We start from the raw sequence: 13,030 nt of genomic DNA on the forward strand, positions 1-13,030 counted from the left end.
GGGAAGGTAATATTGGTGGTGAGCTGAAAAATGAGAGGGTTTTTTGTAATAGATCAGGATACTCGTCAAAGTTTACCAGTCTCCAGACTCAGATCATAATCCTGAATCATCATTTTCCAAGGGAGAGAACTTCATTCCTCACTGGTATTTGCAGTAATAGAGGAGAAATTTCAAAAGCAGAGCAGGCACTTTCTTATTTTAAGGGCACCCCTAGGAATTGTTCAGCTTCAATTTCGTTCAAATTTTCATTTTGTGGCGCTTTTTTTGCATGAAAAAACGTTTCTGGTTTCAGAAGGAGTATTAGTCAACAGTATTGTACGTGTAACAAAATGTATCCTCCATTTGGAAACACTAAACCAATAGGGGAGAGTAGGCAAACCTTGTGATTACTCCTCTGATTTTTTGTTGGTAAGATTGGAAAAAAATTAATTTAAAAATGTCTACAGAGAGAATATGGTAAATTCTTAGCAGGAAACTGCAGTTTGAGCTCTCACTGGCATTCACTTAATTTAATTCCATTGGTGCATTGTTTTTTCCCTTCCATTCTAAACAGTTTCTGAAATGTGATTAAATATTCTAAATGAGTTCCAAAATTCTAAAATGTAGTTAACATAATGAGTTGACAGCTTTAATAAACTGTATGCATAGTAAAATATTACACTTCTAATTACTTCATTATCAATTCTGTGATTATTACACAGCTGGTGGGCATTAGTACTTTCTGTATGCTTTTGAATTTCCCTATCTAGGCAATTCATGGAATCAGAATCATGGAATTGTTTAGGTTGGAAAATACCTTTCAGGTCATTGATTCCAACAGTTAAGCCAGCACTGCCAAGGCCACCACTAACCTGTGTCCCTAAGAACCCCATCCACATGGCTTTTAAATACCGCCAGGAATGGTGACTCCACCACCACCCTGGGCAGCCTGTTCCAGGGCTTGACAACCCTTTTGATGAAGAAATTGTTCCTAGTATCTGATCTAAACCTCCTCTGGCACAACTTGGGGCCATTTCCTCTTGTATTGCTGCTTGTTACCTGGGAAAAGACACCAACACCTACCTCTCTACAAGGTCTCACTTCATCCTCCTTTTCCCCAGGCTGAACAAGCCCTGCTCCCTCAGCTACTCCTCTAAACTTGCTCTCTAGACCCATCTTAAATTTTCATTGCAACTGAAAGTTTGGCTGAATTAAAATTATTCTATACTTCATACTCAATTACAGAAAAACAATAGTAAAGGGTTTTGATATTATTAATAAAGTTTCAGGTAACAATTACTCTTTGATAAAGCTTTTTCCCTCTCTGAATGACTGGACCAGTTAGTTGAGCTCCACTGAATGCAATGACATTGTAACTTGTGTTGAGAGTTGTCATGCTTTAACCTCGGCCAGCAACTAAGCACCACACAGCCATTCAGTCACTTGCCCCCTAGTGGGATGGGGGAAAGGCTCGGAAGGGTAAAAGTAGGAAAATATGTGGGATGAGATAAGAACACAATAATAATAAATTGTAATGACAAAAAAAAACAAGATAAATAAAACCCAGGAAAGACAGTTGTTTTTTATTTGCATAATTTGTTTACCACCTGCAGCCCCCCAGTCAGCTTTCCCTCTAGCTGATATGCAGAGCACATTGTCATTTGGTCTGGAATATCCCTTGGGTCAGTTGGGGTCAACTGTCCTGGCTGTGTCTCCTCCCAGCATCTTGTGCCCCACCCATCTGCTCACTGACAGGGCAGCTTGGGGAGCTGAACAGCAGCTAACACATCAGTATGTTTTCAGCACTGGTTGCACGCCAAATCCAAAACACAGCACTCTACCAGCTGCTAGGAAGAAAATTACATCTTTCCCAGCAGAAGCCAGGACAAGGGTCAAGTTCTTTGCTTCAAACTCCTTGGTGTGGTGGAAGTAGTGATTTCAAGGTGCAATGAGTGTGTTACTCTTTTCAAGTAGCAAGTATACAGTATGTTTGGAATTTTTTAAATGATAGGATTTGCAAAGGAGAAACCACATATATGAAGAAATTATTTCTGTATGAGATAATTGAGATAGAGGAGGAAATAATTCATCTTTTCTGCCTCATGATACTGAAGCATACAAGCTTAAACTGCACCTAGTTTCTTGTTTCCATAGTGATCCAGAACTTACATATGGGTTTTTATCACTAACCAACAGTGATAAATAATGCACTGGCTTGGCAAAAATAAATGGTTAAAAAAATGTGTCCACTACTGAAATACAACATGGGACACTTGATTTTTTTATTTGAATCTCAATACTTGATCCTTCATTCATGTTTGGGTTTCAAGTTATGTTTTCCTCTTCTTATCCTTGGAAAATAGTCTAGTATTCATTAGCTTATTATATTCAAGTCTTCTAAAATTTGGAATCAATTTGCATTGTAACATCAGGAAAGGTTCTGACATGGATTCCTTTCTTTGTATAGAGCAGCATTCATAAACTCAGTCTGTATTGGTTATCAAAGGGAAAGCAGAGATAATCAGCTCACATTTTACTAGTGCCTGATGTCACAAGAATACATAGGTTGACAGCTTTTTGGTTTATCATGAATGGGTAATGGTGTCCAAAGTTTGGAATAAAGCTTGTTAAATTCTTTACTTGCATATATGGGACTTCTCCTTTGCTACTTCAGTCCCACTGACATAAATACCATATTTAGCTGTTCATTTTATCTGAAAATAACTGCATCAGTGTTACAATTAAAGCTGAGTTGTAATAAAAATTAACAAAATGTATTTTGTGATTGTTTTGTTTGCTCTCTTGAAAAATCAAAGAAGTTGATTTTCTACAGCTATTCAGCTGTTAGTGTATATTTCTTTAACTGTATTCAAAATTTTTGGCCTAAAAGTATACACAAAATAATTTTTAAATTTACAATAAAAAGTGACCAATTGCAGCAAGTTTTTCAAATTACCATAACCTACTCCATTTTTATAGCCATATAAACTAAAGTGTATGTAATCTACCAAATAATGTAAGTCAAATTTAATTCCATAGTGTCACAAGTGAAGTAAAGCCCATGTTTTTTGATTCTAGGTACGGGAGGTTTTCCATCTACGCCGTGTGAGTGCTTAGATGTTATTCCTCAAACCTGCCAGCTCAATTCTGATGTGCCACAAGTTACACAATTGCTGAATCTAACTAAAATTCACAAGCCAGAAATAAAATGTAGGGAAAATACAGTGCGGGAAACAGGTATTCTGTTATATTAAAATACTGTGAATACAATCAATACAGTATGTGCACAAATAATTGTTTTGTAAATGTCCATGTGAAGAGTTCCAATGTCTTAAAGGGAAACATGTGGCACCTGTAGTGCCACAAATACATAGACACATCTGTTCTATAGTTTGAGGTCTGTGTGCAGCCTGAGCAATTCTAATTTAAGCATGAGATTTATAACAATGTTTGAGATGTCATATGAATGTACATTGAAGCATTGTACAGTGAAGTTGTTACACTTCTTTTTAGAATATGTTCACATCAATGAAACTTTTCTGGCAATATGACCATGTAGTGTCCTCAGCTTATACTCTGAAAGGGAAAATCTTGTCTCATTGGTGTCTTGGAGTCATTTGAATGTTTCTGTAAGCTACAAAATAATAAACCATGTAATTTAGACTTTGGCAGCATTGAATAGAAGAGGGCTATTAAAGAAACTGGGCCAATATAAGCTATTGACTTGGATAAAAGCTAAGAGAAAGCAAACAGAAGATTAAATTTAAAATTATTGTTACAGCTGAAAGCTAACAGCAGGAGACCTCAAAAGTTTTTGTTTTAGTCTCTGTATTGTTTATTGTAGTTATGAATAATCTCAACAGAGAAGTGAATAACAGGGGAGCAAAATTTTATTATGATACAGATACTGGCTTAATAAAGACTGGGACATCAGAGAGTTTTAAGCTTTTGAGATGGGCAATCCCATATTTACTTTTTCCTGAAAAACAGAGCAGGTAACGTGCAGGAAACATGACAGTTTTCAAAGCAACGTTTTCTGTTTACTGGTTTTATGTCTTTTGGCCACTGTGTTGAAGAATTATGCTCTAGGGACCATTGTATGGGGTAAATGTGGAACATCATGTAAAATCTAGCTTTGCTAAGTGCAAAGGATTGTGCATAGGGGAGGAATGATAACTACAGTTAAGCTTTAAAGGATCAAAATTAAATGGAAGGCAGGAAGGTTATCATCACCATAGATATAGCTCAGTAGAATTTTCAGTTAATGTTTTAAAAAAACTAAGTAGCAGGAAATTCAAATTCATAGGAAATGAAAAGGGTATCAAACCTTTAAATCATTTTCGCATTATTATCTGAAATACTTCATACATTATCAGTTAAGCCATCTCAGAAAATACCTTACAGACCAAGAATTGATTCAGGGAGAAGCAGTATGAGTGAAAAACTCTCACATACGATATGTTGAAAACATTAAAAATTTACATAAGGGCATTTATAAAGTAACCAGTGATACAAAGGAAGTTCAATAAAAGCTACTTTTTTTATCTCATGGCACAAAAACAAGACATCACTTGATGTGATGATGCAGTTGAACATTAAAAACTCATAAAAGAAAATGCTGTGTTACACAGAATATTATTAAAATATGGAATCTACTGCTAAAAGAAGCTGGTAAAGAAATTGGTATGATTCCAAAATCAGTTGCCAATTTATATGGGTAACAGTAATGTTGTATTTAGCAGCAGTAAAAATGTGAAGAGAAAATTCAATTTTGTACTTCCAAGTTTTTCCAACATTTCTCTAAGAATTGTGTTGAAGGCAAATGATTTCAAAAATCCATACTGAATTATCTTGTGCTATTTCTGAAGCACTGGGTTTGGCCTTTGAAACTGAACGTTAGAGAGATTATTGGCCTGTTCTAGACTAGCATTTCCTGTGTTTTTATGTTTAAGTTGGCATGTCTGTTCGAATAAGATCTGTAAGCCAAGAATCAGTAGAAACTGAATTGTAGATACGAATGCCAAGATGTGAAATTGCTTAAATAGACTTGGGTCAGACAATTGAGAGCTTTTTACTAAAGCTGCTATTTTGCTTTAAAATTGTGTATTGCTTCCTACCCGCAGTGAAGTCAACAGCAGAATTTCACTATGGCAAATAAATTTAAAGCCCTTATTGTCTTGATTCAAAATACTGATTATCTCTTTAAAACAAATTTGCAAAAAGATAGATCACCATTAAAGAACAGCAGTGGAGAGAAACATAGATTATTTATGTTCATTATTAGAAATCTGGAGTTGTAAAATTATTCATAAGCAGTACTGGTCTTCACAGAACTATGTAAAGAATGAAATAAAATTTTCAGCTATTGACAAGTTTCTTTGTATTTGAAGAAAGTAAGGGGGGATTTTAATCAGTTTTTTTGAGTTTTGAAGACATCAGCTACAATTTCAATGAGGAAATAAATCAATGTAGAAAAAAAGGTGATATTTTTCAGTAATATGTCACTAAATTTCATTGATTAGAATTCTAAACATATCAAAAACGTAATTTCCTTACGCCCAGGATATTTGGGCATAAATTCAGTCGGGTTTGTAAATTCAGTTGCATGTACACATAACTGATCTTTACTCTTTTCTTTTTTTAAAAAAGTTCTTCTGTAGATCCATTTACAACAGTAAATATCTTGGAATATGTGCAAGCCCTTCTTAAAAATGATAGTTACAATGGATTTTAAATGAGGTGCTCTGATTCATGTCCTTCATGGAGAACTGATAATTTCACTCTTCTTAAAATGTTGGTTTGATTGTTACTTTCATCTTAATCTGGAGAAGTACATAAACTTCTTATTGCTGTAACTTAGAAAAATGCACAGGTGAAATCTCTCTGTAGGCATCCTCTTTCCTCTACTCTTTTGTTATGTTATTATTGGCCTCTGAACAAGACACAAAGCTAAAGCTTTGGTTTAGCCCATATAATAGTTGGAATGTTTTCCTAAAGTATTTCATTTTCCCCTTCCTCTGTGACCCCTTTTATTAGTGATGTGATCATACTACAACAGGGTGGTAGAACATCTTCTGAGAAGGAAGTAGGACTGAGGTAGCTTCAAAGTGAGTCTGAGCAAGCAAATTAGATAAAGAACTCATTTTGAACACATCTTCATCAGTACAGGCAGTTTTAGAAGTGGTGCTGTAGTTAAGGAAGGTAGATTTTTATTCCACTGGGTTTAGAACTTTCTCAGCCTTGAGGATTCTCATCTTTAGTATTTGAATTCAGTGAATAATCATTTCCACTATTTTTGTTAAAATGCTCTGAAGAAACATGTGCAAAGTATTGACCAAAGCAATAAGGTTACAGAGAATGATAACTATTGGTTAAGTTTAAGACTGTACCATCTCATGAAGCTCTAAAGAAAAATAAACTTTGAGAGCAACTTTGATAATATCAAAAGATTTTAAAAACTACTTTTTAAACTTCTTTTCTTCTGCTTTAACCCGAATATGAAAAAAACAACTCATAAAGATTTCATCATCTGCACTAAGCTGCCTCTGCTGGTGCTTTTTCAAGTTGTTAGCTTTTGCTCTCTCTCAATATACCTCATTAGCAAAGGCAATCTTTGTCCTACAGCAGCTGAAATGAATAGAAGGGGTTTTGAATTTTTGCTTAGAGTAAGACCCTTCATATATTTATGTATTTAAATTACATTCAGCCTTTTTTTACATGCAAGTACCATTTTTGTAGTATTAAAGGGAAAATCATACTTTTAGAGTATTACTGCCCTACAAGTAGTCAAGCCAGAGTTCTGTTGTAAAGTTGGATTATAAATTTGCCTTTGGAATAGCAGAGAAAACTCTGTAATCCAATTTCTTAGTGACTATGTTCAAAAGAAAAGCTTCTTGGCTGGATTGTCAAAATATGAGGGACTGTAAAATTTAAATAAGTACAACAGTGTGAATGATGCATCTAAGCAGAAAAAGTGTATGTTTATTTAAAACAAGACTCAGATTTTACCATCTGGACTACAAAGATACATAGCCCTTAGGAATATGTGGTAATTAATGATAACATCCTGCACCTACATGAAGATGAAATGTCTTCAGTTTAAGGTTTAATCTCTTTTTTAATCCCACGTTATGAAGATAGGATGTGTTCTTCCAGACGTGTTTTTCAAATTTCAGAAGTTGGCGTACTTGAAATTGGAATCTTTGGTATGTTTAGGTACATTTTAATTGGAAAATGTTCTTTTAATACACTAAACTTTTTGTTTATTTGATAATTAAAAGCCCTAATTATTTTTAGTATCATTAACTTTTAATTACGCGTATTATTTCATTATGCCATCAACACACTGTTACGTGTAGAGGTAGGTAATTAATTGCAGTCAATTAATGTGGTCATTAAGACAGACTTTAATGCAAATCAGCTTTTCTAATTGGAGCTAACAACATCCCAAGGTAGCCAGCAAAAAGAAATTGATGTTAAACCAAGACAGGTCATCTGATCTTGTGAAATGGCAGCTGTTAACAGCAACCAAATGTCACATCAGGAAAAAGGGAGGCAGGTAATGGCAGTAAGTAGCTTCTTCTGTGCTTATTAGTACAGTAAATGATGATGTTGGTGGCTAATGCATGAACTGTTTTTCATTTCCTTGATGACACTGTAAATAAAGCTTAATCTTGAAATAAGGTTATGAAAAATGCTCAGGGGAATCGGCAAAATGTTTTGTTTCTACTTTATTGCTTTATAAAGGTGTCAAATCTCTAAAGTGAAATAGCAATTTAACACTGAAGTTGTAGCAAGAAAATATCTTTGGACGATGTAAATATTAAATATAAATTAATGTCAAGATACCAGTTTTATCAGCTGTGGAAAGGAGAATTCACTGACGATCTTGGAGAATTATAAAAGAGGAAAATAGATAGTACATGCAGCTCTGCAACCCTGATAGTAAAATTAATGTGTAACCATTTTACTGTCCTTTTTTAAATTTTTTTGGGAACATTCACTTGCATTCCATGTTTACTTTTTGTTTGTCTTGAAGACTTGTTGGCAACTTCTGTGCTTTGAAAGACTTACAAAAATAAATCTCCAATTTAAGCAGTAAAAAAAAAAAAATACTGAAAAGGGTAGAATATTTTAGCAGCAATAGTTTGTTTGCAATATTAGGGCTCAGCCCTGGTAATACAGTAGATTCAGTAATTTCAAAAAGCAAGCTACATGTAAATAGTTCTCTGAGCTGTGACTAATATCTTGACAGTCTTGCCTCAGTTTTTTTGTGTTATTATTTATTTATTCTGTTATTTATTAATTAGAGTTCTTTTTTCTTCCTGTCAGAAGTTGGGTTTGCATTGAAGTTCTAAAGAAATCCTGCAAACCAATTTTTTTTTGTTTATAAATAACCCACTTTTATTTAAAACTTTAAAGCAAGAAGATTAGAAATATGTCTCTATAATAGACCAAAAGTTTCTTGCTGATATGTTGACATACTTTTATAAAATGTGTTATTCCTATATTTCTAGGGATTGCACTTTAAAGGACCATAATTTTTATATATGTTTAGTATTCATAATTCTCTTCTTTTAGTTGATTTTTAAAAAACATTACTTTTTATTGCTTGTAAGTACTGTAAGTTTTTTTTTAAACTATTTTTTTTCTTAACTTAGGTAACTTGGTTAGTAGAGTCCAAGGCAACATATTCAGCAGTAAAACTCAAGATGTATCACATATTGCATTTGGGTCAGAGATCCTTGGACCACCTCCGTCTTCAAACAGAAGACCCAATACAAAGGTATCTGGAAAGGTAAGAAGGGCTAAATTCCAGCACCACTGTTGGCACTTTTGCAAAGGAACACATTGATAAGCAGAGGAGTTACACTAAATGTTTATTTCAGAGGCTGCCTCCAGAGAACTGTGGTAGGTCATGAACCTCCAGTGCCAGAGATCCTGTAACATCCAGAGGAGGGCAAGGAAAATGCATGGGTGGCTCCAGCTCAGGGCATGGGTTTGTTGAGCCGACAGGAGAGAAGGCATGGGGGGAATCTAGTTGCTATTTTCAATGAATGCGGGGCTGTAGAGAAGCCAGGCCTCTCCTAAGAGGTGCCCTGAAAGGCCAGGGGCAGTGGGCCCTAATTGCAGGGAGGCTCTGACTAAATATATCAATGAAGAGGTTCAGTACTGCAACAGGGTCATAAAGAGATTGGAGAATTTCAGAGCTTCTGAAGACATCAAAACTTGACTGCAACGGGCTGATCTAATTTCAGCATCAGACCTAAAGATGTCTCTTTCTACCGAAATTACTCTGTGATTTCTCATCCTTATTTTTCTGAAATTTTTTTCTAGACTGCTGAAATTTCCTGTGTGTGTGTGTAAATATTTTTCCTTATGATGAGAGCTATAATGCAGAGCAGAAATTACATTTCAGTATGTTCTGATAGTCAGCCTTACAGTAGCTCATGTGATGCTGTCAATTACAATGCCAAGGAAAACACCTGGTCCCAGTCTGCCAGCAACAAATATACAGGTTTTTGGAATCTGATCAGGACTACAGTTCTCATTTTAACAGCAAGAATAAGGGATCCAGCCAAAGGAAATAGACTCTTGTGTAGGAAGTCACTTGAAAGTCAAGATGCGAAGTGATATTACTTCCTCCAAGGAAGAAAATACTCCTGAGGTCTAGAATAACTACAAGTTTTAGTCTTTTTATTCTGATAGTGGATTTTAATTTTTTTCCCTTTTCTTTGCATTGTTCCATTCACTCCGTGAAAAAAAACCTCTGCCTGCTACTTGACTGTAAAGATTGGAGATACCACACTGAATAGAGCCTAACATGAAGTTTCCTGAAAAAATGTTTAAAAAAAGATTTGGAAATATGTATTTGAAAAAGACGTGTAATTCAAAATGTGTGTTTATCTTTGAGTATTTTGAAAGCTGTTATATTTTTATCTTTCATCAAGAAATAATGTCTTTCAAGGTAAAAAAGACCTTTGGTAACAAAACATCATGCCAACTTCAAAATTCAGGAATGCCAGCTGAATCCATACTAGATACTGAGAGATTGGAGCTATCATTCAGGCCATCCAATGATACTTTAGATCAAGGAGACAAAAGAAATACTCTCCGAACAACTGCAAATGTATATCAAAATGGTAAGAGCATAAAGCAAAGAATATGTAGAGTTCTCAGACTGCCAAAATTTTTGCATGATTGTGCCTTTGAACCTAAGGCTTCATTCTTGTTTTTCTAATCCCTCATCTACCTAATTAATTACTGAAGACATATTCATTAAATAATGACTTACTCTCCTGTATGAGGGTGAATAAATGCTCATTCTCTCTGCAGCTATTTGTATTGTGAGTGATTGAGCCAGGGATCAGCACCTGCTGGCAGTAGCCACAATTTATACACATGCTCCTCCTTCCTCATGCTGCGAAAATAACTGAACTGCTGCAGTGGTTCTTGATTGTTTTGCAGACTTTTGCAAGCCTGTTTTTTATAATTACTATGGTTTGCCCTTCTTCCATGCCTAGTGTTAAATTTTTACTTCCTTTTGGCTGACATGCTCCTGCTGCCCTGCAAGATTCCCACACTGTTTGGAAGATGTTTGCATCCCAGTACAATGCCCCACATGCGCTCAATATGAGTCTTCACAGGCATTTCATTTCTGCATTGCATTTCAGACCCTGAAATTCAGACTCAGAAAACATCTGTGAGTGGAGAAGCAGATTTTCAGCTCACCTCACCACAAGTACCATCACCAGACAAGAGCAGTGATAGAAGATTATCTCTAAAAAATGCAGCCAAACCCGCATGGGAGATAACCAGTGGTATGGTACTCATTTCATGTTATTTTACATTTCAGTTCTATGTGGTGTGAGGGACTATCTGCTGTAAATTTCAAAGGACCCAAAAGCAGTCCACATAAAAAAAAAATGTCTGTGTTGTGGGGGATTATGGAAATCAAGCACCCTGCAACAGAATTGCTTTTGAGCACTGATAAAGATTTGCAGGATTAAGCAGAGTACCAGAGCAGCGAATGAATATAAAAAGAAAAACTCCATGCTCTCATGATTAAAGGAAAAGAACTAAAAATAATTTATTCTTTAAATCCCTAATAAATTTAACACTGAAGACTCCAAATATGAAATGCACAAGAAATTTTACTTTTCCCAGATAAGAGTTTAGAATGTTAACTACAGTACCTATGTAATATCGGGGGGGTGGTGCAGGGGGGAGAGGGTTATTTTGTTTATTAAGTTCAGTGGTGATTTATTTCTTTTCTTATTCACAGAAAGACACCTCAGCTTATGTTTTGGGTTTTTTCCCTTTCACACCTGTCTACCAAAAAGTGTGGATTTTTTTTTTGTCATACAGTGTCAATCAACTTCCTTTTCATGTGTCTGGGAAGGGCATTATTGTGGCCAAAGTATCCTTCGTCTCTATGAAAAAGTAGTGCTACATTTTATTAGAAGGCATAGCCAGCAATTTGAAAAGTAGTTGGACTACTCAAATGTGCTCAAAATTGACCAATGAGGTTTTCCTTCATATTGTGAATGATTTCCATTGTGTGTATTCTTTGGGGATATTTAGAAGTGGTTATATAGTATGGCAGCTTCAGTAATCCATAATTGCTATTATGGGTTCTATAATTTGACTGAAAGAGATGCAAGATATTTAGGCAAATAGAGAATTCTTCTGGAGAATATTTTAATTCCTTCCTATTTACCTGAATTTTGAGAACTCTGGGGCAGGAATCACTGTCTTAACTTGTTTTTCATCTAGAACACCAGGACCTCTATCTAATGCCAGAATTTTAAAAAAATTAATCAACACGTTATTTTATGTAATTTTAAGTGATATGAAAAGACAGCCTTAGGGCAGTAGACTGGCCTGTCTAAATGCCCTCTCATAAATTCAGAGGCAGAGAACTGAGGAAGAAAGCTATGTGTAAACTCTGCTCTTTTGCTGTTTGTGTTTGCAGGAATGAAAACTGTTTCCTGATAATCTTAATTGTGTGTACAGGCAGATAAATGCATTATGTGAGTTTGTATGGTACAATTCTACAAACTGTTCCCTGTATTTTCATTGTTTGTCACTGTTAGCTCAGTCTGCAGATTTCAGTTTCTTTTCAATACATGAAGTTATCTAATTGTATGTAGATGACTTAATGATTTCTTTTTCCATTAATACTGGATTTATTTTTTCTGAGGAACTTCCTATGAGCAACTTCTTTATCAAGGAAAGTCCTCTTCTAGGCTTTGTTCTGGACTTCTTCCAAAGTGGGATATACTTGACCTGAGAGAAGAAATAAAATGAGTTAACATTGTTTGCGCCAATCTTATTTATTCAATGCTGAAACCTTCATTAAAATGTTAGGCTGTGATTAGAAGCTTTAGCATAAGTCTGACTGTGTAGAAGAGCTAATTAGATGGTAAGGTGATCATTCTTGCATTTATGTTGTTTGCTGCAATGTTGCGATTACGTAGTAGTTTGCATATTTTGCTAAGAATGTATTCCAAATTATTCATTACAATTGACATGGAAATTATGAGTTAAAAAGAAATTCTAGTATAGTTTCTGTTGGAGAGATAATGGGATTTTGTTTGGTCCAAAACTCCCTGCATCTTTCACTTTTGGACTATTTAAAAAGTGCTACACTGACTACAGGTTACAGAAGTTGCTGAACTCTGTAACCAGCATAAAATGTCATCTTCAAATCATACAGACTTTTCTGTCTTCCCCATGCATATTTTATTAAGAATAAATACTGTGCTATGCAAATAAGTGTTTGGGTTTGACTTATTCCTAACTCAAGTATATTTCTTCAACAACTCTGGAAATGAATGTAGCTCTTACAGGGAGGCTTAGGCTAAAAAGGCAGGATATTCAGGCTAATGTTATATAGATTATATAATTATTTTAAAGTGCTTATTTTTATTTCTGAACTCCTTTTGGTCTGAGCAAGACATTACAATGGTGACTAAAATGTAAGAAAATTTTGGATGTCTGAGGCAGAGCCAGGAGTAGAAGTCAGGAGTTCAAGGCTCTAACTGCCTCA

At 35.1% G+C, this 13,030-nt stretch overlaps 1 protein-coding gene across 3 annotated transcripts in view; it reads left to right on the plus strand.

Moving 5' to 3' along the window:
• Positions 1 to 13,030, plus strand: part of CFAP20DC (CFAP20 domain containing) — a 72,306-nt gene that overhangs the window by 22,884 nt on the left and 36,392 nt on the right. For all 3 annotated transcript variants that reach the window (XM_042015363.1, XM_042015370.1, XM_042015381.1), the window contains 4 exons: positions 3,058 to 3,216; positions 8,640 to 8,776; positions 9,947 to 10,121; positions 10,653 to 10,799. In XM_042015363.1, the coding sequence (XP_041871297.1) occupies positions 3,058 to 3,216; positions 8,640 to 8,776; positions 9,947 to 10,121; positions 10,653 to 10,799 (618 nt within the window). The remainder of the gene's footprint in view (positions 1 to 3,057; positions 3,217 to 8,639; positions 8,777 to 9,946; positions 10,122 to 10,652; positions 10,800 to 13,030) is intronic.

Source organism: Corvus kubaryi, unplaced genomic scaffold, assembly GCF_017639235.1.
Source record: "Corvus kubaryi isolate FWS band 111438036 unplaced genomic scaffold, C.kubaryi_AGA036_p1.0 136, whole genome shotgun sequence".
NCBI classification, from domain to species: Eukaryota; Metazoa; Chordata; class Aves; order Passeriformes; family Corvidae; genus Corvus; species Corvus kubaryi.